General features: G+C 37.6%; 3 protein-coding genes across 3 annotated transcripts; 1 reads left to right on the top strand and 2 right to left on the bottom strand.

Moving 5' to 3' along the window:
* Window positions 1–1,326: 1,326 nt before the first annotated feature.
* On the bottom strand, window positions 1,327–3,011 carry GCK72_016212 (uncharacterized protein; the record flags this gene model as incomplete). The annotated part of the gene is made up of 5 exons (XM_003091262.2): window positions 1,327–1,390; window positions 1,457–1,638; window positions 1,683–1,849; window positions 2,259–2,508; window positions 2,967–3,011. 5 exons carry the CDS (start codon window positions 3,009–3,011, stop codon window positions 1,327–1,329), a joined length of 708 nt encoding a protein of 235 aa, XP_003091310.2.
* An 11,706-nt stretch (window positions 3,012–14,717) lies between these two features.
* GCK72_016211 (uncharacterized protein) lies at window positions 14,718–19,454 on the bottom strand (the record flags this gene model as incomplete). Its single annotated transcript, XM_053731388.1, has 6 exons — window positions 14,718–14,795; window positions 15,814–15,996; window positions 16,563–16,751; window positions 17,297–17,465; window positions 17,593–17,945; window positions 18,798–19,454. The coding sequence occupies 6 exons, from the start codon at window positions 19,452–19,454 to the stop codon at window positions 14,718–14,720; spliced, it is 1,629 nt and encodes a 542-aa protein (XP_053586160.1).
* A 2,002-nt stretch (window positions 19,455–21,456) lies between these two features.
* On the top strand, window positions 21,457–22,830 carry GCK72_016210 (uncharacterized protein; the record flags this gene model as incomplete). The annotated part of the gene is made up of 4 exons (XM_053731387.1): window positions 21,457–21,507; window positions 21,722–21,928; window positions 22,147–22,386; window positions 22,651–22,830. The coding sequence occupies 4 exons, from the start codon at window positions 21,457–21,459 to the stop codon at window positions 22,828–22,830; spliced, it is 678 nt and encodes a 225-aa protein (XP_053586159.1).
* Window positions 22,831–24,306: the final 1,476 nt, after the last annotated feature.

Genomic DNA, 24,306 nt, shown 5'->3' with positions numbered 1-24,306 from the left:
GTTTTCTTTCAATGAATTTTAAAGAAAACGACAAAAATCTGAAAAACCAATATGAAATTTCTAAATGTTCCACGGCCACAGAAATGCACAAACAGTTTCGGTGTTTGGACCGAATTAAAAACTCTAACAATATGAAAATGAACTCACACACACACATACAGTACCGGACAAAAAGGTATCAACTTTGGCTGTTTTCAGTGGAAAATAACCAATTTTGAAAGTGTGCCATAGTAATTCTGAATGGCACACCATGAACATTTTTAATGGATCATACAGAACAAAGGTAGAGCTTCATTTTTGCAGTTGACAACTTTTTTGCACGGACGACCCCTAGAGAGTTATGGTCATTTTAAGAGGACAGCTCAAAAATCACTCTATTTTGCACTGAAATCGGTCGATTTTAGGAAAAAAATACTTTGACGATATGTAACTTGCTAGGGAGTGTCCGTACAAAAAAGTTGTCAACTACACAAATGAAGTTCCACCCTTGTTCTGTATGATCCATTAAAAGTTTTCTTGGTGTGACAATCAAAATTACTATGGCACCCTCTCAAAGTTGGTCATTTTCCACTGAAAACAGCCAAATTTGATACCTTTTTGTCCGGTAGTGTACATTATTCTATGCAAGAACCAGAGTTGACCTTACTACACCTTTAAGGGAGTAGTAATAAAATCAGCCAAAATCAACCAAAATCATATACACAATGTCACAAAAACCCGAATCTCTAAATAATAAAACTGAACAAATGATGGCTGAAAGTGCTTATTCCCCTCTCTTATCAGTCTTCCCCTTCTCCCCAATTTATGGCTCGATTCCTGTCGGTTTTATGAGCCGCTTGTTAATAATGTTAATCATCTTATTATACCTGGCTATTCTTGTAGCAGAACATGTGGCAAGGAGGCGCCTCTCTGCGACATTAACTGGTTTTTGAGTTATTTATGGTATTTAGTTATTCTAAAATAACTTTTGGTGTTATATTTTCTAAAAACATCAAACTTTTACAATAATGTTAATATCGCTAATACTTTAGAGCTTCGTGTAAAATCAAAAAAAAAAATATATATATAGTTTTTTCGGAGATCAAACAGGGGATATAAAGTAACTTTTTTGATATTCTCTGCTGTTTATATAAGATTTTTATATATGCTGTCCCCTTTTTGTCTAGCCTAAATCACCAGAATACCTCCGTTCTCGGTAATCAGTCTAGCCACAAAAGTTCATTAATGATAAATATTTATTGGAATTCGACCCATTCATGTCATTTTACAAAGGAACTCGCTTTAATAATCTACTCAAATTAGGATAATTATAGAATGTTTGTTCTGTTAAACAATTGAACTGCTGGCTCTGTCGAATTGTCGATTCTCGATGTCGTACTCGTCGTCGTATCTGAAAATATTCACATTTTGATTCAATTAGCTCGGAGGACTCCTAGAAGGAAGCAGGTTTACTCACCCCATGATTTTGCGATCTCGAATCAAGACAAATGTCATTGAGATGATTGTCAGGAACCAGAAGTAGACAACGGCGATTCCTGTGGCACCGAGGAGAAGTATTGTGACGATGGTAGTGGAGAGCTCATGACGACGCAAGACTCCCCAGGAGCAGAGGACAACAAGGGCGAGCAAGTTGGCAGCCTAAGATACCACTTATTTTTTGAAGTTTCGTTCATAAGACTTACACATGACATCATGAATGGTGCCAGAAGCCAATGGAAGCTGGTGAGCACTGCCACAATCATTATCATCGACGTGGCGAACTGGACAAGGGACAAGACGATCGGAGTGGTTAGGAAGGATTGAGCATCTGATGACATTGTGGTGGATACGGAGAGAAGGGAGCAGAGAGCTGAAAAGAAAAGATATGATTATTATCATTAGCCGGCGCTTAACTCGCTTAAAACTCAATATTATGAGCTGAAAAATATACCAAAATGCAGATCTCGACGAGTTCTATGTCTCTGATGTAATACGGGCCAAAAAAGGCGTTTTTGCCCATGTTTGCGTTTTCTGCTCATTTTCAGATTTATGTATGCCACTATTAATTTTTGTCAAGACGTTTTGATTTTTGATGTGCATTTTTGTAAGTGACAACTTTTTGATAGCTCCCACCATTTTTGAGATATACTTAGTCAAAGTTGGTCATTGTAACTTACTCTTTTTGTTGTAGTGACCATTTTATTTTTCAGCGCATAATACTAAGTTTCGAGTGAGTTATGTAAGTATGCAACATACTGATTCCTGTAACTGTAACTTACACAAAATCGAGATCAAAATACACGCAATTCCGATGACACATGCTCCGACGCGAAGTCGGCAAGATCCGAAGCAGCAACGGTGTCGGGACATGATACTGTTTGCGATGCTTGGCGCTTGAACAGACGCCGGGTGGGAGAGGACTGAGAAAAAGCTGCTCGACGGGGTGAGAGCAGAGACTTCGGATAGTTTAGAGTCGTCGATTGGATATGGGTTGGGCTCCGGGTTGTGGAGGGATGATGAGCGGCGGACCTGGAAAACATATATAAATATTTGATTAGGTCATTGGGAATCGGACATAAAACATCATGTGCTCAAATTTCAAGTCATACTCATTAGTAAAGGGCGTAATGTGATTTCATAAACAGAGAAAGTGAGCTAAAACAACAAAGATTGCGTCAGGCACAGGTGTCAAATAGACTCTTCTTAATTATAGCTCAGCTTAGGTATCAAACAGCAAATTGAACTTTAAGAAACTTGGAACCAGGGTTAAACGGAATTCCGTCTTCCGATATCCGCCCAAAAACTTCTCATTCCGGTCTCTGCTTTACAAGGAAAGTCTTTGGAGACGTCACTTTCAAACAATCTATAAATTTGGTCATAGGTACTTTCGACTACGTGGAATCCATTTCTGCAGTCAAAACTTGCTAAATATCTCTGCGAGCCGAGTTATGAGCTCTCAAACTTTTCATATGGTTAAACCAATTCACATGGAATTCCAAATCGGCGGTATAAACGCCACCGCACGATTCCATTTGTGTTCCCCAGCGGTTTATCTGTGCTTGTACGTTGTAAAAATGAGAATAACTTGCGTATACTAAGAATAACTTGCGTATACATACACATGAAATGTTTGGGAGCTCATAACTCGGCTCGCAGAGCCATTTAACAGGTTTTGACTGCAGAAATGGACTCCACGTGGTTGAAAATATTTATGACCGAATTTATAGGTCGTTTGAAAGTGGCGTCTCCAAAGACATCCCTTGTTAGGCCATTTCAAAAACCGCATTTCGTTCAACTCACATTTAGTATTTTTACAAAAAGTCAGAATTCGTGTAATCCATTATCAAGTTATGGTTACTTTATCTCAATTAATTTAAAAAATGGATAAGATTGCTGAAAAAATAGGTTAATTCCTCAAAAGTCATAATTCCTGCTTTAAATAAATAAGTTATTCTAACAAGGTTACTTTAACCAATTTTCAAAAAACTGATTATACAGCTGAAAATAAATAAAATACACACTTTGAATTCAGCGCTAGACAAATGTGTACCCTCTAGTAGAAGGGGCAACAATAAAAAAACAAGGAAAAAAACAAGGAACGTCTAGACCGCCCATTCTCTTCCAGTTGACTTATTTTTTGTCCCGCAAAAAAAGAAGGGGTCAATGAAAAATGCGCAGCTGAACATTTATGTGAAAAACAGGAAGAAAAAAAGCATAATATGTTCATAACACGATGATGATGCATGAAAATAAAATCTAATCAGAAAGAATATTTAGTAAGAAAAAAGGAATTCTGGAGTAGACATCAAAATATAAAATTCTAAAATTCCCTCCTGGTTCAGTCACACGAAACTCTAGAATATTTATGGAGGGAACTCGGGGATTTGTTTTTGAGTATAAGAGTATCATCCGGTAGATCAGAAGATTTTCAGATTTTCAGAAGAATATTAGTTTATAGTTGTTAGAAGATCAAAACCTTGAATAGTGAATAGAGAAAATTCTAATTTTATCAATTTTTGAGGTAAAAAACGACTGAAATTGGTTCTGGAGGCTCAAAAATGGGGGAAAAAGGTTAGAGTCCATAAATAGCAAAGTTATGCTTAAAATCGCAGAAAATAGTTTTATAAGCTCGGAATTTTTAACTTTTCATGGTGGAAACACCGCCAGAAATCAAAAGTTGCTGAAAATTGCTCAAAAATGGCTCCAGAATATCAATTAAAGCTTAAAGTGACTGAAAATGATCCACGGAGCTTTAAAAGTGTAGAGGCGCATGTTTGAAGCGGTAAATCTCTGTTCCCAAAAGAAATATCGAAAAGCTGGTAATTAAAAAAATATAGCTTATTATTCATAGAATAATTTTTTAATTGAATAATTTTTTATATCTTTAAAGACAACCGAGATAGGATGCTTCAAACTCTTGATGTGCCTCTAGTTCAGGTTTTTCGGTTGACGCCTTACTAGGGAAGGTCACTGAGTGAGTTATGGGACGTGACCTATACCATTAGAAAGCTGAAAAAACACTGATTTCAAATATATACTCAGTTTTTGCCCTCGAGGCCTGGTGTTCGAGAAAATCCAGGTCAAAGTTAGGAAAAATTTCGAGGTTTCAGACGGTTATAATTCTCACCAATTTGAATTTTTTTAGGTGATAGTTATGACTAAGAAACTGGAATGGAAAACATGTTAGCTACTTATTTCAGTATTTCCTAACCACCAAAACCTAATCCAAATAACAAAAAAGGTTTTCCATGGGAACCTAAATTCCATGAGAAAAATGAAAAACACTCGAGACCCTCCCTCTCTCTGTCACGTGGAACAGAACCCATAACTACTTGAGTTTCCAATCTCAAAAAAAGAGAGAAAAAACAAGAAAAAAGGGAAAGAAAGGTTCGAAATAATTGAGTCTCTGCCTTATTTTCGCAGTGATTTGAATAGAAAATGGAGGAGAATGACACATCTCTAGGCTTTCTTCTTTTTTCTTCCCTCCTATTCATCCATACTAATTGAATTTCCCCTTCGTTCACTCCTCCTTCTCCTCTATTCCTTATTTTTCAATCATTAAAAACGATGTCTGATCGAATCGACATTGTGAGAGGTGTTGTACATATTTTTGTGTCTGAAAATTGGGAAAAAACCGGAAGCGAATGACGAAAGGCAGCTGAAGATGATATATGGAAAAGCTTGCTCCTGAATTTTAGACACACGACAGCAGCAATTAGAACCAGAAACCAAAACCAGAGAATTTGGAAAAACATATCACTTTACTCCAGTGCTTAAAATCCAAGGCTTGAAATTCAAAAATAAGTTTTAAAACTAGGAAACGAAAGCATGGAATCTCCAACAAATGCTTATGACAACTGGTCACAAACCAATTATATTCAAAGAAAGGAAGGGGGCATCCAGAATCCAGAAGACCAATGAACACGTCATAGCTATGTGGGGTTTTCCAACCAGTTATTAAAGACCAGAAGTATGAAGGCTTAGTCATTGTGGAGATATAGAGCACGACCTATATCATTGGAAAGCTGAGAAAACGCAGATTCCAAAGGTATACTCAGTTTTTGCCCTCGAGGTCTGGTATTCAAGAAAAAATGGGGTCTTTTGAAATAATTTTGAAATAATTCAGTAGAAATTTTTAAATAATTTCAGTAGAAAAAAGTCCGTAGTTTTCGTCCGAACACTTTTATAGCTCTGGATGCGACCTATATCATTGGAAAGCTGAAATCACGCTGATTCCAAATATATACTCAGTTTTTGCCCTCGATGTCTGGTATTCGAGAAAAACAAGGTCAATTTTTTTAAAACGAATCCGTTAGGTAATGTCTTTTCCAGGGGCCCCAACTTTGATCTTGTTTTTCTCGAATACCAGGCCTCAAGGACAAAAACTGAAATATATTTGGAATCAGCGTTCTCTCAGCTTTCCAATGGTATACGTCACGTTCCATATCTTCAAACTGACTCGGCAACCTTCACTAGTAAGATTTGAAGGGAGTTGTGAACTCTGGAAGTCGAAATTTGCGAAAGTGCTCGTCGGACATTGGGGTTTAGACGGGGGCACCATATGTTTTTAGTTTTTCTTAATTTTCAGGTTGTTACGCCCACTGAGACTGTCATTTCCGTACAAAAACCAACAAATTTGCGAAGGTTCATAAGGAGTTATGAGAATTTGAAATTTCTCGTGATAACTTCATCCTTATCGGTAAATATTTTTCACTAATTATTAGTGTAGAGAGCAAAAATTGCAGCATACTTGTAAATGGTATAGAACTCAATTTACCTATTTATCGCAAAACCCAACGTTTCAATCCAAAACATAAAGTCCAAAAAACCAACTGAAAATGAAGAAAAATGGAACTCTTTCAGTGACGGCAACTAAAATGAATCTAATAAGCGCCATATGGCTGGCTTATGCTTTTAGAAAATGAATGAGTCAAAAGAAATAAATATAGCACAAAAAGAAACAAAGGAGGCGACTCGTTTTGCAGCAGGACACTATTAACTTAAATGGCGGAAGGGGAGATGTCTACTAAGGTGGGTGGATCTCTTAACTTAATTGTCTTCCGGCTATGAGGGAGGCACTTTTTAAAATAGATGATACCAGGAAGTTTGAACTTTTTCCTTTTTGTGGAACACTCAAGGTCTTTAAGCCTAATCCTTATATGGATTCAGTTATAGATTAAACTTTGTGTTTCTTGGAGACAGAGATCCGCCTAGGGCTCCTAGACTAGGAGCCCTGAGAAAACACGTCAATCTTCATGGGTGTCAATTTGTCTTCTGACTTCTTTTCAGATATTCTGACTTCCATTACTCAGGGAAAAACAGAAAAACAACTTGGTAATTGATATAGCTTTTGGTAAACTTGACTTTTTGAACGGACATGCATAGAATAGGAAAAAAGGAGAGGCTCAAGGCAATCAAATCTAAAGGGTTTTGGGGGAACACACAAAAACACTTTTCTCGAAAAAACATTTTTTTGCCAAAAGTGCAAGTCATAAATATTTGAGGAATGCTTTCTTGGCTTATGTGTCAGAATTTGGAAATAGAGAAGAAGAAGGGATTTAGAGATTTTGTGAAGTACAAAAGTTCAGAGTCATTTTTTGCAAAATGCAAACTTGGAACCAGGTCAATTGGGTATTAGCTGAATAGAAGGCGGACTTTAAAGTTTTTGACATAAACCTAATTGAAATACAAAAAAAAATGTTCCATAGCTAAAATTTAAATTAAATTTCCAAGAAAAACACAAAGTTCTCAAGTATTAGCATGCTATTAATGGCATAAATAGCAAATATAAATTTCCATTTAAGCTAAAAACCCCAATCATTAAAGTTTTTGCTGAATATTTCAGTTTTTCGGCGGGAAAATCAGTTTTTGAGATCCAAAATATACAATTTTACACTAAAAATTCGAGTTTTTCTGCTGAAATTCAATTTTCCGTCTGAAAATGTCAGGTTTGCACCCTTGACATTTTTTCAGTCGAGGCTCACTTCCTCAAAATTTGTTGGAAAAGGTGAGGAAACGACGAATCGAGCAAAAAACTCTTGTCCGAGAGGACTACACGGACACGAAAACTCCAGGAGAACGGGAATTGGAAAGCATGTGCGTTCGCAATAAAAGTTTCTTAGAATTTTTTTGAAATTTCGGAGTCTGCAATTAAAAATATGATGCTTCGATATTTACCCTTTCTATCGGAGGTATCATAAGATGACAATTTTTCACAAAAAAAGGATACGCCTACACTATCAAACAATGCAACAAAACAAAAAGTGACGAAAAACGAAAAAAACCCCTTTGCTCTATATCTATCCGTTCAATTCAAAAACAGGTGTCCATTTCGTCACATTTTTTTCAACACTACAGCTGGCGTCTTCTCCTTTTTCAGCAATCTACCACCACAAAACTCAAAACACTTTTTTATTATTCTTTTCCAGACAACGAGCAAACACAACGGTAATTCAATTTGTCTATTCCTTTTTCGAATTCAGGAAACACAAAAAGATGAGGAAGAAAAAGAAGGAACTGAAGTGACTAACCGAAACAATTTATAACGTCTGAATTAGTGGAAAATGAGCGGACTTTTTTGCAAATTGACAAATAGTGAACTAGAGGAAGAAAACGTAGAGGACATGCACCAAGGAAAAATAGAATGAAGCAAGTTTCCTGTTATTGTGAGAGTTCTTCTGAATTTGAATAGTGTTTACACATATACTCGCGGAACTTGAACTCACACAAATCTATCCTCATAGACATCACGTTTTAGTGGAAATCTATTTGAGAAGGAATAATTTGAAATGGATAGGGCAAGGAATATGAAGAATGCGGATTGGCCTAGCAAAAACGTGATGTCATGTATCTGAGCTTGCTAGCTGAAACTTAAAATAAGGAACTTGAAAAGGGAATATATATATATATATAGCTTAAGAAGGAAATCCTTGGCGTTTTCATTCAAATCTTGGAATGTTCAAATGAATCGCTTCCTGGAAAAGATCATGGAGTCAGTGTCATAGCATGTGACCTATATCATTGGAAAGCTGAGAAAACGCTGATTCCAAATATATATTCAGTATTTACCCTCGATGCCTGGTATTTTAGAAAAGTTAGGTCTAAGTTCTGATTCTTCGCAATGTCCATTGAGTACTGCGACACAATGAGGTGAATTATTTTTAATGATAGTTTTAAAAGGTATTCATATTTGGGCCGTTTCGAAACCGAACGCCACAGTCGTTTTAAAACTGTGATGAAACGGAAGAAAAGTTTCACTGACAAATTTACAATGACAAAATTGTCATTGTAGTTACTAGGTCAAAGTTCTGATTGCGATTTGCAATTTTCGCGTGTAAAAAATGTTGTAATTCTCTATTTTCTCAAACTTTAACGCTTGCTTTTGGGCAAAAACTGAATATATAGTTGGAATCAGCGTTTTCTCAGCTTTCCGATGATATAGGTCACGTCACATAACTCAGAACTGTGTCCATGAGAGCTTCCCTAGTTAGTTTTTTTTTAGCTCGACTGAACATTAACTTGCAGGTCTTGTCAGTAAAAGGTCTTTTTTTCTGAATCTGAGTCCTGTACGGTTAGCCTACGGTAACTTCAAAAACCTAACTTAAAAGCAGAACCTCAAAAATTATGTCTTTGATAAAAAAACTCTGTTGCTACAGCTCAAAATTCTCTTTTTCAAACGCTCTGAAACTCTTCATCTCGAGAATATTTCGCAATTTTGATTCAGCCCTTTCATAAACTCACCTGAGGTTGAATAACTCGACAATAGACGAATCGACTCATGACGTCGTCAGTTTTCAGAAGACTGAGAATACAGAGCGAAGAAGAAGAAGTCAAAGAAGGAGAAGAAAAAAGAAAGAATGTGTGATCAGTTGGTTAGAATTATAGTAATCATAACAATTAGTGATTTCGAAAATGTCGAGTGAGCTAAGCAGAAGATTTTCGGTTCTCACTAATGATGTGAGTGACTAATTCTAATGCTTTTCGCTCTCTTTGTTATTCCCAATGGGTGAAAAAGAGGATGATAAAGTAGATCAGTTCCAAAAAATGGAAGAGTTGGACGTATTGATGTTACGTTAGTTTTTTGAGAATGTTCCAGAAGAATCTATGGGAATTCATGAACATCATAGTTATTCTCGGACTTATCAGGAAAAGTCACGGAGGCAGCGTAGAATAATGGGAAGTGACCTACATATATCATTGGAAATCTGAGAAAACGCAGATTCCAAATATATTTTCAGTTTGTACACTCGATTCCTGGTATTCGAGAAAAACGAGGTAAAATTTTGGACCCCTGGACCGATTAAAATTCCTTTGAACACAATCCTCAAAATATTGAACATTTGGTCATTACAAGCGGAATCAGTAAATTATTTTTTCAAGCAAGGGCAGACAGCTAAAAGTCAGGCGGTTTTGTTTTTTAAATGTTAGTAAACAGAGTGATAATGTCAAAATAAAAAAAATAGACTTTATCTTTAGATCGTTTTAATAAAAGGTTCAACAGCAACTTTTAGACACCTGCGATGTTTAACTGGGTACATCAGTATCAGAGTACAATTTCTATTTACCCCTTTTAAGTTGGGCAAAACGTGACCAACGTTAAAACCCTCAAATTCTCAGTCACATTTTATGCCTCCAGTGTGGGGAGCAAAAACTCCAGATTCCAAAAAATTATCTAAATTGTTAAAGATTCAAAACATCAGATATTTGGTAAACCTAATATTGAACAACTTTTGAAATCAGGATATCATTGCTTACTAGGGAAGGTCATGGAGTCAGTTTGGAGATATGAGACGTGGCATATATCATTGGAAAGCTGAGAAAACGCTGATTCCAAATATATGCTCAGTTTTTGCCCTCGATGTCTGGTATTCGATAAAAATGAGGTCAAAGTTTGGCGAATTAGAGAAGTAATACATTTTTAAAATGCGACAATTTTTTGCAACTTTCGTGTGTCAGAAAGGTAATAATTTGACTTTTCAGAAATTTGACCTTGTTTTTCTCGAATACCAGACATCGAGAGCAAAAACTGAATATATATATTTGGAATCAGCGTTTTCTTAGCTTTCAAATGAAATAACTCATATCACAATACTCCACGATCACTTGGTAGCCTTCTCTAGTTAGTAGGGTTGAGCGGAATTCCGGCTTCCGCCTTCTGATACATATTTTTGAGTTAAAAAAATATTTTTTATTCCTCCCCCCATTTTACTCACCTCGATTCTGGGTATCTGTAACTTGTTGCCATATGACGATTTGATTTTCCTCATCCTTCTTTCTCCCAGCTCCAGGCTACTCCTGCTACTCCTGAAATCACAAAGCTCAATGAGCACAACTTTTTTCTCTAAAAAAAGGAAAAAAAAGACAATGTGTGGTTTGGTGGGGTCTATTCAAAAAGCAAAAAAGCAAGAAGGGGGCGACAATTTGAAAACTTTTCAGGTATTGTTAGAAAGGACACTTTGGGGGGAAAACAGGAATAGGAAATCTTCTGTTGGCCTATTATTGTTTTCCGTCGTATATTATTCTTGAGATACAACACAAATTTGAAGGTTCTAGGAATCATATGAGAATGAATACAAACTGAAATTGTATATTAGAAAACAAAAAAATTGGGAAATCGAGAAATCCTGTTTAAATGCAAGATTTATGCGGAAATTCGTCTAACGAGCTTGTTTTCGTGACACATTTCTTGCAAAGAGATTGGAGGAAGTTTCCAAAAAAAGAAGCAAATTCCAGACAATGTTTTTTTCAGAACTAGAGTTTCGATATGTACTTTGTGCAAGAATTTTGCTATAATTTCACTGATTTGAGAATTTTGGAATCAAGAGGAAAATGCTCTTTAAGGGAAGTCTTTGGAGACTTCAAACAATCTAGAAACTTGGTCATAGGTACTTTCGACAACATGGAATCCATTTCTGCACTTAAAACTTGCTAAATGTCTCTGTGAACCGAGCTATGAGCTTTCAAACTTCAAGCTTTTAGGGTTGAAAAGCTGAGGTTTAGAGCTATCCAATCGTGTACTCGGATCCGGAAAATAAAAAGTTTGAAAGAAGTTATGAAGGTTTGAAAACTCTTTAAGTTTCAGGGGTTTCTGACACTTGGTGGACTAGAAACCCAAATATTTGAGAATTCTAGGCCATATGTTATAGGATTCAAAAACTGAGGTTTCGGGCTATCCAATAGTATACTTGGATTGGGAAAATATGAAGTTTGAAAGGAGTTTTAGGAGGTTTTTCTAACGCTATCAACCGTTGTGGCCTAGAAACCCAAACTCTTGAAAATTCTAGTCCAAATGCTAAATGGTTGAGAAGTAGAGTTTCTGGGCTATCTGATGGTGCTCACGAATTTTAAAAATATGGAAAATGAAGGAAGTTATGAAGGTTCGAAGAATCTCCATTTTCCACACAGATTTTTAACACTTCCACCAATTGTGGCCTAGAAACCCCAACTCTTGAAAACTCTAGTCCAAATGCTATATGGATGAAAAGCTGAGTTTCTAGGCTATCTGATGGTGCTTACGGATTGTAAAAATATGAAATTTGACGGGAATTATGAAGGTTTGAACGTGGCCTAGAATCCCAAACTCCAATTCCAGACACCAAAACCGTTATGACCTCAACCAAGTCACACACATTTTTCAGGAAAAACAAAAACAAACAACTGAAAACAAAGCAGAATCTAATTCTACAAAGTGCCATCATTCTTCCTACGTGACTCACTGAAACTACCTCCTCTTGAGAAAAAGAAAAAGAAGGCGGAATTCGAAATAGTTTCTGAAATTAGCTATGACGAGAAGTGATGAGAGATACATATATATTTAGGTAGAATATATTCAATTCCGGGTTAAAATAACTAAACAAAGAAAAACGAAAAAAAAAAGAAATTAGAGATTGCGTGACTACTGTCTAGAGGCTCTTGTTATGGCAACACAAAACAAAACCTCCGCAGACACGCCATCATATTTTCAGATATAATACAAAAAAATAATAATAAATGTTCTCTGAAACTATGTTTTCTGGTGACGACACGAAATGGAACACAGAAGAAAGAAAATGATGGTGTTTGGCGGGAAGGCGTACCCCATTTATGAGCCTACCGGAAGTAATTAGTGAGAGGATGAGGGGAGGGGGGACATAATGAGTTGGAGACAACGGAAGAGATAGAAACTACAATTGAAACGAAAAAATTGACTTTTTTTTTAAATAAACAATGTTTTACGACATATTGATCTTGCAAAAAAAAGTGACTTATAAGAAAGATGTTTAAAAATCCTGAAATCATTCAATCTTTAGAAATCAACTTTAGATTGACAATGATTCATGACGGGCCGGCGCGTAACTCGCTTCAAACTCAATATTATGAGCTGAAAAATATACCAAAATGTAGATTTCAACGAGTTCAATGTCTATGATATAATACGGGCCGGATGGCTATTCATTATTGTGCCGCGGTCCGGGCTAGAATGGTTTTATGACAGTTTTCGCGTTTTTGGCACTTTTCCCGGCCCGTATTATATCATAGACATAGAACTCGCTGAGATCTACAGTTTGGTATATTTTTCAGCTCATAATATTGAGTTTGAAGCGAGTTGCCCGTTTCGGCCCGTGTTGGCCCGGTTTGCAAGTATGCAATTTTTCTCGGAGTTCCCAGTCATGGAACGCTTTCGCTTCTTCAGACAGCCAAAATTCAGTCCGTTTTTTCAGTCCTCGGCGGCCTTGTAAGCCGCGGGCGGCCGTGCGACAGCATTGGGCGGTACATAAAAACTGTAAACTGTTTCTATGTATTTCCTCTCAATCGATGAGTCACTCGAAACGTTTTGAATCATCTCGAGAGAGGGGAGGAATATAAAATATCAGAAGACCAAAATAAATTTTATACTGTTGCATATGTGGTACAGTACCGCTCAAAAGTATGTTAAGTTTTGGTTTTTTTAGTTGAAAACGGCAAACTTTGAGATTGTGTCATGGTAATACTTATAGTCCCATCAAGTAGATTTTTAATGGATCCTAAAGATCAAAGCTAGAGCTTCATTTTTGTAGTTGACAACTTTTTCGTACGGACATTCCCTGGCAAGTTACATATCGACAAAGTAATAGACTCTTTTCAGTGCAAAAATGTGCGATTTTTGAGCTGTCCTTTTAAAACGACCATAACTCTCTAAGGAGAGTCCGTACGAAAAAGTTGTCAACTACAAAAATGGAGCTCTTCTCTTGATCTGTATGATCCATTAAAAATCTACTTGATGGGACAATAAGTATTACCATGACACACTCTCAAAGTCGGACCTTTTCAACTGAAAAAACCAAAACTTATTATACTTTTGAGCGGTACTGTATGTTAAACATTAAGATAGGGCTCAAAGGAGGACTAATATTTTTAATTGCAAATTCCGATACCTCCCACAATTCTAAGAAACTTTTATCATTGACGGATGTGCTAAAAATCGGCTCAAAATGAATTTTCTCCACCGTGTAGTCCTCTCGGACAAGATTTTTTCTTCAATTCCTCGGTTCCTTAATATTTCGAAATCGAAAAAAAAATAGAAAAACTACCTATTTTGTTGGAAAAAGTGAGAAAACGAGAGGAATTGAGCAAAAAATCTTGTCCGAGAGGAGTACACGGCCGCGCAACAATAAACATCTTCTGAAAAAAAAAATACCAGACAAGAAAAAAATTTCCTCTGAAACCCTCATGAGAAAACTGATTGCTTATATCACTTCCTGTCTATACATTTCTAGAAACCTCAAGTTGAGAGAAACGCGTCGAAGGCGCGCCAGAGGTTCATGAATTTGGAAGTTTTTTTCGTTGAAAAAAGAAGAAAATTGTGTAACGACTACAGCGAAAGATATCTGAAACCTGAAACCTCTTCCGGTGAGCACAAAGTATGCTCACTGACCATCGTTAATTGGGGGGTCTCAAAGAGGGAAAATGTGTATGTACTCACAAAAAGGAGTGCAAAAGAGAGTGTGTGACGTCTTCTAAAAATGACTTAATTATGAATCATTTTTTGCGAGAGACATTTTTCTGAGACAATTTACATAGAAGAGTTTGGAGTGGGGGGGAATAGCATATTTAAAGCCAAGACACACTATTGAAATAGCAAGAAAAATGAAGAAAAAAACCGAGAAACGAAAAAATTGGAGTGGAGAAGAAGTAGGGGAAGAAGACAAATAATGAGTAAACGTCCAGTGGGAGGGGAAGGAAAAAAAAAGAGAAAATTGGGGAAAATTGTGGAATGAAATCTATTCGAGTTGTCCAATCGGTGCGTTTTGAAGCCATAGTTCGTGGAGGAATTGGTAGAGACGTTCCGAGACGGATACCTGGGAAAAAAGGAAGTATTTTTGAGTAATTTTTGCATTTTATGTGTTTTTTAGGCCAAATTAGCTATTTTTAGTGATTTTTAACCATTTTTAGCCATTTTTAAGCGATTTGTAAGTGACTTTGAACCATTATTAAACCAGACTTGCAAGATTCCGGGCCGGGCCGAGAAAGCTCCGGCCCGGCCCGGCCCGGTCGGCCCGGATTTGAATTTTTGAACTTTTTTCACTACAATTTTTTGTCCAAAAATTTATTTTTTGAACATTTTCCATATTTTTCCTCAAGTATATTTCTCAAAAACATTCGAAGCCTACAAAAAATTGTTTTTAAGAAATATTTTTCAAAAAAATCTGGAAATTTTCGAAAAAAAAAATTTGAATTTTTTTTCAGTACTGAACTTCCGGGCCGGGCCGGGCCGGGCCGGGCCGGGCCGGGCCGCGGGCCGAACCGGGCCCTGGAAATTTTCATTCCGGCCCGGCCCGTTGCAAGTCTGTTATTAAACAACCTTTGTTTTTTTTAAAAGCAATTTTCAGATATTTTCATTTTTAGTAATTTAGCTATTTTAGCCGTTTTTAGCCATGTTTTAACCGGGTTTAATCATTTTTTAAAGCCATTTTCAACCGTTTTTAACTCAAGAAAAGGTACCTATTTTTTGACCAAATTTTTGGAATTTTATATTGAAAAAAATCCGATTTCTTAATGCATTAATAGCTTATGAGAGAATTCTGAAGTATAGTCAAAAATTCGACATTTTCGGAGAAAATTCAAAAAATTTCGTTCAAAATTTGTTTTTTTTTAAATTAAAAAATAAGACATTTTCTGTTCGAATCGCAAAAAAGCGGAGCTCGCATTTAGTGAATTTTATCAATTTTTGCCAATTTCAACCAAATTTCAACGATTTTCAGCCTATTTCTAACCGATTTCAAAAACCGATTTCTGTCAAAAATCTGCCAAATTACAACGAATTTCAGATATTTCTAACTGCTAACAAAACCAGAAATTTCCATATTTCCTTCTCACCTTATACGGCGTCGGATTCAAATAACGACGATGATCCTCACGAAGTGTCTGACTGATCGATAAATTCACGTGCTCCTTAATCTCATTGAGTGTCGGAAGGGGTGTGGCAAGGACACCGTCTTTCCAATAGACATTGTGCAATTTGATGATTTTACTCGCGTTGACGAGTGCTCGTTTCGATTCCTGTGAGAAAATGGCATTTTTATCAAAAATTTTCATCAAAAATTTTATGTAAGCTTGTATTTTATCGAAATGTAAAAACATAGTGGAAAAATCGACTTTTTTGCAAAAAAAATCGAAAAAATTTTCAAATTTTCAAATGTTGCAAGTCTGCCGCTCATACAGTTATCAACTTTTGCCATTTTTAGTGAAAAATGACCAAGTGTATTTCGGTGTCACCTGATTGTCCGATAAATTTTATTCTGTATGGGTTAGACAGAGCAAAAATAGCACATAATTTTCGTAGTTGACCATTTTTTTGTAGGGACACTACCTGGAAAGTTACAAGTTGTCAAAGTAATTTATCCCTGTAAAAGCACTGAAATTAGACGATTTCAGGGATAAATTACTTTGACAACCTATAACTATCTAGGGAGTGTCCCTACAAAAATAATGTGCCATTTTTGCTCTATCCAACCTATACAAAATAAAATTTGTCGGACCATCAGGTGACACCGAAATACACTTGATCATTTTCCACTGAAAACAGCCAAAGCTGATAACCTTAGCGGTACTGTATCTCCACCAACCTCAAACGGATGTCGACACAAAATCTGTTCATTCGGCTGTGGCTCCGGCTCGTCCTCCAGCATCATCAAGTCAAGAATCGCCGATCCATTTTTTCCAAAGATTCGATAGCACTTCTTCTTGCCGGGAATCGTGATCTTCGTCACATCCTGACTCAGCTTTATCTTTGGCTGTGCGGATTGTGCGACCAGCTACAAAACAGAATAGAGATTGACAGGGTACATACAACGGATAGAGAATGAATAGTCTCAGACTTGTCAAGGCTCGGGCCGGGCCTTTTCAGAGAAGTTAAGTTAGAAAGGTTTTTTAAATACTGTATTCGTGTTTTTCACACTTTTTCCAGCTCATTAAAGGGGGACTGCGGTATTCCAAAAATTTAGAAAAATTTAGAAATTTCTATTTAAGTTTTCAAAATGAGGTAACAAAAATCGTGATTTTTCGGAATTTTTTCTAATTTTGTATTCAAAAACATACTTCGGGAGTCTGTTTTAGAAATACTTACAGATTTCATACAATTTCAAGATTTTCGCCACCGAAAAACTCATTTTTTCACGCATCAACGATTTTTTTTTCGAATAGTTCTGTTTGATCGGTCAAAAAATTTCAAAAAAAAAGTTTTTCGAAAATTATTCGGAAATTTTTTCACAGTGTCCGGGCTTTGACAAGTATGGGATTATTTAACTTAACAATGCAGTGAGTAACAATAACAATTATTGTAATTTAAGACATGATATACCTTATAGACACATCCGAGTGCCGGCTGCTTCTGACACGTCACCAAATGAGTTCCAACTCCGAATGCGTTAATCTCGTGCTTCTGCTCGTTTAACGACATAATGGTTTCCTCATTGATATCATTGGAAGCGACGATACACATCGTTTCGAAGAATTTGTATTCTTCTTTGCTGAAAAAATCACTTTTATTGAGATTTTTTCAGTTTGCACAGTCCTTACAACTGCGCTCCACCGAAATGCTCGGTTTCAGTAGAGCGCGGTTGTGTAGAAGCGTGTGCCGTGTCAATAGTCACTTACAGAGCAGCGACTTTCACAAAACGACGTCTCAACTCTTTGGAGAGATACGACAAGTCTCCAGAATCAATTCGACATCCCATCGATCGATATCCGAAATCATGAAGAGCCAACGAGACGGCGACAAAGTTGACGACTCCACTACGAAGCACGTCATACGTATCAATCAACGCGAGGAACGAATCTGGGAAAGCGATTGCGTAGGCGACGAATGCGGTGAGCTCTCCGTCGGAAACTTCTGATTGTACGACACCCCATGCCATCTGGTCGAGAAGCCATCCGCGTTTCTCGATGGATGCTTGGAAGAGATCCATTGTCTCGGCGGTCTCTTTGTGGTTGAGAGAACGGAGTTTCAGCTGAAAATTTCAAATTTAGGATGGATTATATGGAATTTCAGCACTCCGAGAGTACTTGTCAACTGATCTGGCGTGTAACTCGCTTCAAACTCAATATTATGAGCTGAAAAATATTCCAAAATGTAGATCTCGACGAGCTCTATATCCTTGACCTACCACGGGCCGGATGGCAAATCGTTACTGTGTCGCGTTTCAGCTAGAATGGCTGTTTTGCTAATTTTCGCGTTTTTGGCACTTTTTCCGGATTAATGTGCCATGGACTAGGAAAAAGTGCCAAAAACGCAAAAATGGTCAAAAAAAGACGGTACTTGCTTCTAAAACTGTTACGAAATGGAACTCTTGTGCATTGGAGCGCGCTTGCTTTTTTCCATTAGTGAATTTTTCTCACTTTTTTCCAGTTTTTACACGAAGGAAGGATGATTTATGAAAGAAACTCAAACAATTTAAAGTTTCTTTCATAAATCATCCTTCCTTCGTGTAAAAACTGGAAAAAAGTGGGAAAAATTCAATGATGGATAAATGCAAACGTGCTCCAATGAACAAGAATTCCATATCGTAGTATTTCTAAAAGCAAGTCTAAAAGCCCTTTTTGGACCATTTTTGCGTTTTTGGTACCTTTTCCAGACTCTCGACACATTAAGCAGGGAAAAAGTGCCAACAACGCGAAAATGAGCAAAACAGCCATTCTAGACCGGCCCGCGGTACATTAACGATTCACTACCCGGCCCGTAGTAGGTCATAGACATGAAACTCGCTGAGATCTACATTTTGGTATATTTTTCAGCTCATAAAACACAGTTTGAAGGGGCCGTAACTCAATTACGGCCCGTTTTTCAAGTAAAACGGTCCTACCTCATCTGGTGACGAGAACGAGCAGATGAAGCTGTGCGCCTGTGTTCCCTTCACCGGTATTCCAAACAACTTTCCAGCCAACACATTGCTCGTCCCATCGAAACCACCAATATAGCAATACTTGCTAGCCGTCAATCCGCCGTTCGGTCCCTGCGCTCTACGCAATCCGAATTCCAGCAAAGACAACTTGGCGCCAGATGCCTGACGGAATCGCGCGGCATTTGTGGCAACGAGACTCGCATAGTTGACAAGATTCAGGAAAGATGTCTCGAGAAGTTGGCACATTGCCAATGGTCCGTAGATAGTGATAAGAGGGACTTTCGGGAAAACAACGGATCCCTCTCGAACCGCTTCGATAGTCAAATGACTTCCATCGAGTGTTTCAAGGTACTCGTAGAACTCTGGCTCCGCGTTTTCCGGAAGAATCTTCTTCACGTACTCGATATCACTCTGACTGAACTTAAAGTTCTCCACAAAGCGAAGACAATCCTCAAGCCCCGCGAAGACGGTGAACTCTCCGTGGAACGGATTCTTGCGGAAGAACACGTCAAACACCGCCGGCTCGTTGTGTGTGCCTGTTTTCCAGTAGGCGTAACACATTGTGATTTGGTAGAAGTCGGTCAGCAGAGGCTGAACTAAAGAGTCTTGTCCGTTCATGTGGAGTCCGTTGCACGTCGGCGAACCGTCGATTGATTCTGAAATTTTCATTTTCTGAAATTGCGAAAAAATTGTTTTTGAATGAGTCATGGAACACAATAACAATATGGTGGACTTTGAACATGGACATTGTTGCAAGAGGAGGCTCCGCCCCTTTTTTTTGCAAGCTTGCGGCGGAAGAGTTGACGGAATAGCTTTTCTTTAGGACGGTAGCAGGAAATGTTCCATAGAGGAAATTTGCAGCACAAATTTGTCTATCAATTGGAAAAAGCAAGACCCAAAAATATTAAAAACTGAAAGATTTACGCTTAAATGACTGTAAATCTTTCAATTTTTAATATTTTTGGGTCCTGTTTTTTCTAGTCGATAGACCAATTTGTGCTGAAAATTTCATCTATTGAACACTTTTTGCTACCGTACTAAAATTCCGCCAATTTAAGGATTCTTCCGCTTCCTTTTTGACCTCAGATTCCAGAATTCCAGAATCCCAATTAGTAGCGTAGAATCAGAATTTCAACGTTATAAAGTGCAAAACAACAAGCAAAAACTAAACACATAAATATAGCTAAAACTAACCTGATGGCAAGATAAATGCCATTCTTTTCTAGTTTTGAATCTGGAAAAAAATCGTGTTAGTGGAGAAGAAAAAAGAGAAGATGACGGAGAAGAAGAAGAGTGCAGAAGAGCACAGAGTACAATCTATCTTGGAGCAGCCGCCGCTTCTCACAGAGCTGAGCTCTCTTTGATTGAGAAGAAGGGGCGGAGGGGAGGGCCGGCCGGCTGACTCGACTGACCACTTTACACAACATACTTTTGAGGGGTGTGATGAGGGTGGAGGATGATTAACGGGATGTCTATATCCAGACCAAGGATGCGCAGAACTGAAACTTTCGGAAATTCGGAATTTTTCCGTTTTGTTTCAGAAATTTCCGTCAGGACAAAAAAAAAATTCCGAAAAATTTCGGAATTTCCGTTCTGCACGATCTAGGCTGTCAGAAAGAGGCGCCGATAGGCCATATTTTAGCCTTAATCCACTTGAAAGTGGATTTTAATCTCAAAAATCTCGAAAAAAGCAGGGAAATCGCTCAAAACCGATAAAGGTCCAGTAGGAGGACACCACTATTCCAAAATATAGGATTTTTGGATATGAATCGATTCAGAATCTCCGTGAAAAGAGAAAATCATCTTGGAGGTAGGTCTGAAAATCAGTCTGAACGGAGTTATGAGACCTCAAAATGCCAAAAAGCGCTCGGGTAGTTTTTCAGTAGATTTCGATAAAAATTCTCCGAAATTTACTGAAAAACTACATGAGCGATTTTTGGCATTTTGAGACCATATAACTCCGTTCAGACTGATTTTCAGACCTAGCTCCAAGATTACTTTCTCTTTTCCTTGGCTTTCAGAATCGATTCATATCAAAAAATCTCAAATTTTTGAATACCGGGGTTCCTTTTTAACCCTTGAAATAGACCAAGTCCTGGGGAGAAATAGTTACAGTCATGAAGTCAGTTATAGGGCGTGACCTATATCATTAGAAAACTGAAAAAACGCTGATTTCAAATATATATTCAGTTTTTGCCCTCGATACCTGGTATTCGAGAAAAACGAGGTCAAAGTTTTGAAAAAAGACAAATTGTATATTTTTTTCTGACACGCGAAAAAATTTGTTGAATTTTTTTTTGCAAGTGTCAGAAAGGTCATAATTTGTCATTTTCCAGAACTTTCACCTCATTTTTCTCGAATACCGGACATCGAGGGCAAAAACTGAATATATATTTGGAATCAGTGTGATTTCAGCTTTCCAATGATATAGATCACGTCACACGACTCCATGACAATCCCTAGTTAGAAGCGGCATTTCAAATTTTATAGCAAAAATCTTGGCGTATTGATTTCAACGTGTTATTCTGATATTCCAAATCTACAAAAAAAACAAAAAAACAACTATTTTTGAAATTCCACTTATTTCTATAAATCCCCGGGTTACACTACGAAATCGGGTATGCTTGGAAAGAAGCAAGGCAGTGAACAGCAACTGGAGAAGAATGATACGGTAGGATAACTGACACGCGTCCTAGGAACGCCAGCAGCCGATTCTTACAACCGCGCTCTGCCGAAACCGAAGAGAAAAAGGGTTTTTCGATGGAGCGCAGTTGCAACAAGAGATATCTCACCTCTCTTTTGCAACACGGCCTGCATATGTGTTACGTGTCGTTTTACGAGCGCCTTGCGTAAATCGACACAAGATACCGTAACACAATTTCCAGTCTCATCTAACGCATCAACTCCTACGAGGAATCGTGACACGAGCCGGGCTCATGCTGTTGCAACAACAAGGGATATCAGATGATGATTATAAAAAGATCACAGAACCGAAAACGAAGAAAACCGTTGGCATCAAAACGGAAGAAAAGGAAAACGACAAAAACTGGCCGATGTCGCCGGTGTCCCCAATGCCAATTGATGAGTTTCGGGTGCGTTGAGACTATTATGACCCTATAAAGGGGGGACACCGTAAACAATGATAAGGAGAGAAAGAGATAGTGATTGATAACTATCTGATCATTGACCGATTACACGATGAGGCCAGGGCTACCAATACATCCGCGCTCTATTGGCAAAAAAAGTGCCATTCTTGTCAATAGAGCGCGGATGCATTGGTATCCCTGGTCTCATCGTGCGATTACTTTAGACCATCATACGTAACGCAACGGGATCACCGTATTCACCGAGAACAAAGGCATGTAAAATGACAGAGTTGCTCGGTGAGCCGCGGGGAGAAGTGCCGAAGCTAGATTTCTCCTCACCGAAGCAGAAGAGATTCATGCTTCCGAAGAATCCAGGACCGCCACGACGATCAATTCCGAATCCGGTACCGAAGCCTCTGTTCACATCGACACCGAGAAGCTCGTTGGGTGCGACAAGGAGAATGGTAAGCGATGCAAATGATGCAAACGCGCTCGATTGAGAATCAGGAATGACTCACTAGACGATCTTTTTGGAAAGTTCTTTCTGGAAGATCTTTCTGGAAGATCTTTCTAGAAAAGTCTAGTAGAGCGAGCTTTCTGAGCATATCTAATCTCACGAATGCCTCATTTCTTCCCTGTATTTTTCTAGAAAGTCCTTTCTAGAAACTCCTTTCTAGAAAAGTCCAGTGGAGCGAGTTTACATATCTAATCTCTCTCTCTGTTTCTAGCCGCCAACCACCAAGACTACAATGAACACATCACTGATCGTCGGTGGAGATATGATGACACCACACGAAAACCGTGCGAGTCGTCTCAGAAGACTGAAGAACGAGGAGACACGAAAATCGTTTGGAGGCGGGGTGAACTCGACGCTCGACACATCGTTGAACTCTTCTTTTAAGTGGTGAAAATTGGAATAAAATAGTGAATATTATGGATTTTTGGGGCCAAAATTGGGAAAAATGGTGTTTTTAGGTGCGAAAAATTGATTTTTTCGGTCAAAACTCTCAATTTTCGACTCAAAATAGCTGTTTTCCTTCGATCATGGATTCCGTTTGGAGTTATAGGACGAGACATATATCATTAGAAAGCTGAGAAAACGCTGATTTCAAATATATATTCAGTTTTTGCCATCGAGGCCTGGTATTCGAGAAAAACTAGGTCAAGGTTTGGAAAAATGACAAATTATTTAGAAAGGTAATAATTTGTCATTTGTCCTTACTTTGACCCCATTTTTCTCGATTACCAGACGTCGAGGGCAAAAACTGAATATATATTTGAAATCAGCGTTATCTCAGCTTTCCAATGATATAAGTCACGTCCCATACAGGGCTACGCAAAATTGTTCGAAAAGTTCGTGCTAAAAAATCGGAAAACACTTTTCTTGGAAAATTTTTGACCGAAAGAACCGAAAAATTCGAAAAAAAATTTCATGAGAAACTGTCTGAAAACATGAGTTTTCCGGAATCTTGTTTTTTTTTCAGGAAAAATCGAAAAATCACAGTTTTTGTTGTTAATTTTTGAAAATTTCAGCAGAAATTTGAAATTTCCAACATTTTTCGAACGGTTTTGTTGAAAACTAACCGAAACTTGTTCGTTCGAAAAAATTTTCTTTATGAAATTTTTCGAAGAAAAATTCCAAAAAACTTAAAAATCGAAAACTTCAAGTTTTGGCGTTTGAAGCGTTCTCTGTAGTGTTGCGTTGAACTATAATCGGAATGGGTGACTATATATATAATACTGACCGCGACAACGATAGTAAAGGAGATTATGGAATCATGAAGAGCAAGGTCACACCACTCACATTTCCAGAAGGGAGAAAACTTTCAAAAACCTGATTTTTCTCAAAAAATCAGTGAAGGTGAACTAAACTTTTACAGAAGGGGGCGGAAGCCGTGTGTGGGCATGACGAGGGAAGTTCGGATGAGTGAAGAGAGAGGTTGGAAGTCAAACGGTGTGAAAATACCTGGAAATAATTTCAGCACGGTTGAATGCGCGTGGATTCTGAGATTCTGAGATTCCGCGAATTTCCTGGAATTTAAATGTCTTTTTTTGAAGTTATTTTAGGGGAAAAATACGGGGAAAATGGGAAAAATACGAGGAAAAAACAGTTGATTAGCATTTTAGATTTGGTATGATAATTAGATAATTATATAATTGATGAGATGATTTTTGGAAAAAAAAAGGCATAAATCGATAAAAATTAATTTTAAAAAGGCTGAAAATGACTAAATTTCGCTCAAAAATGGTTGAAAAATGGCTTAAATCGGCAAAAACTGGCTTAAAATTTGCTAAAAATCGCTTTAAAATTTTCGAATTTTTCTCTCGAAAAGGTCAAATTTTTACTATAATTCAGAATTAGAAGAAATTCTGAAAAATCATTA

This window comes from Caenorhabditis remanei, chromosome IV (genome assembly GCF_010183535.1).
Source record: "Caenorhabditis remanei strain PX506 chromosome IV, whole genome shotgun sequence".
NCBI classification, from domain to species: Eukaryota; Metazoa; Nematoda; class Chromadorea; order Rhabditida; family Rhabditidae; genus Caenorhabditis; species Caenorhabditis remanei.
Note: the sequence above shows the minus strand (reverse complement) of the source record. Positions and strands in the feature narration are given on the sequence as shown.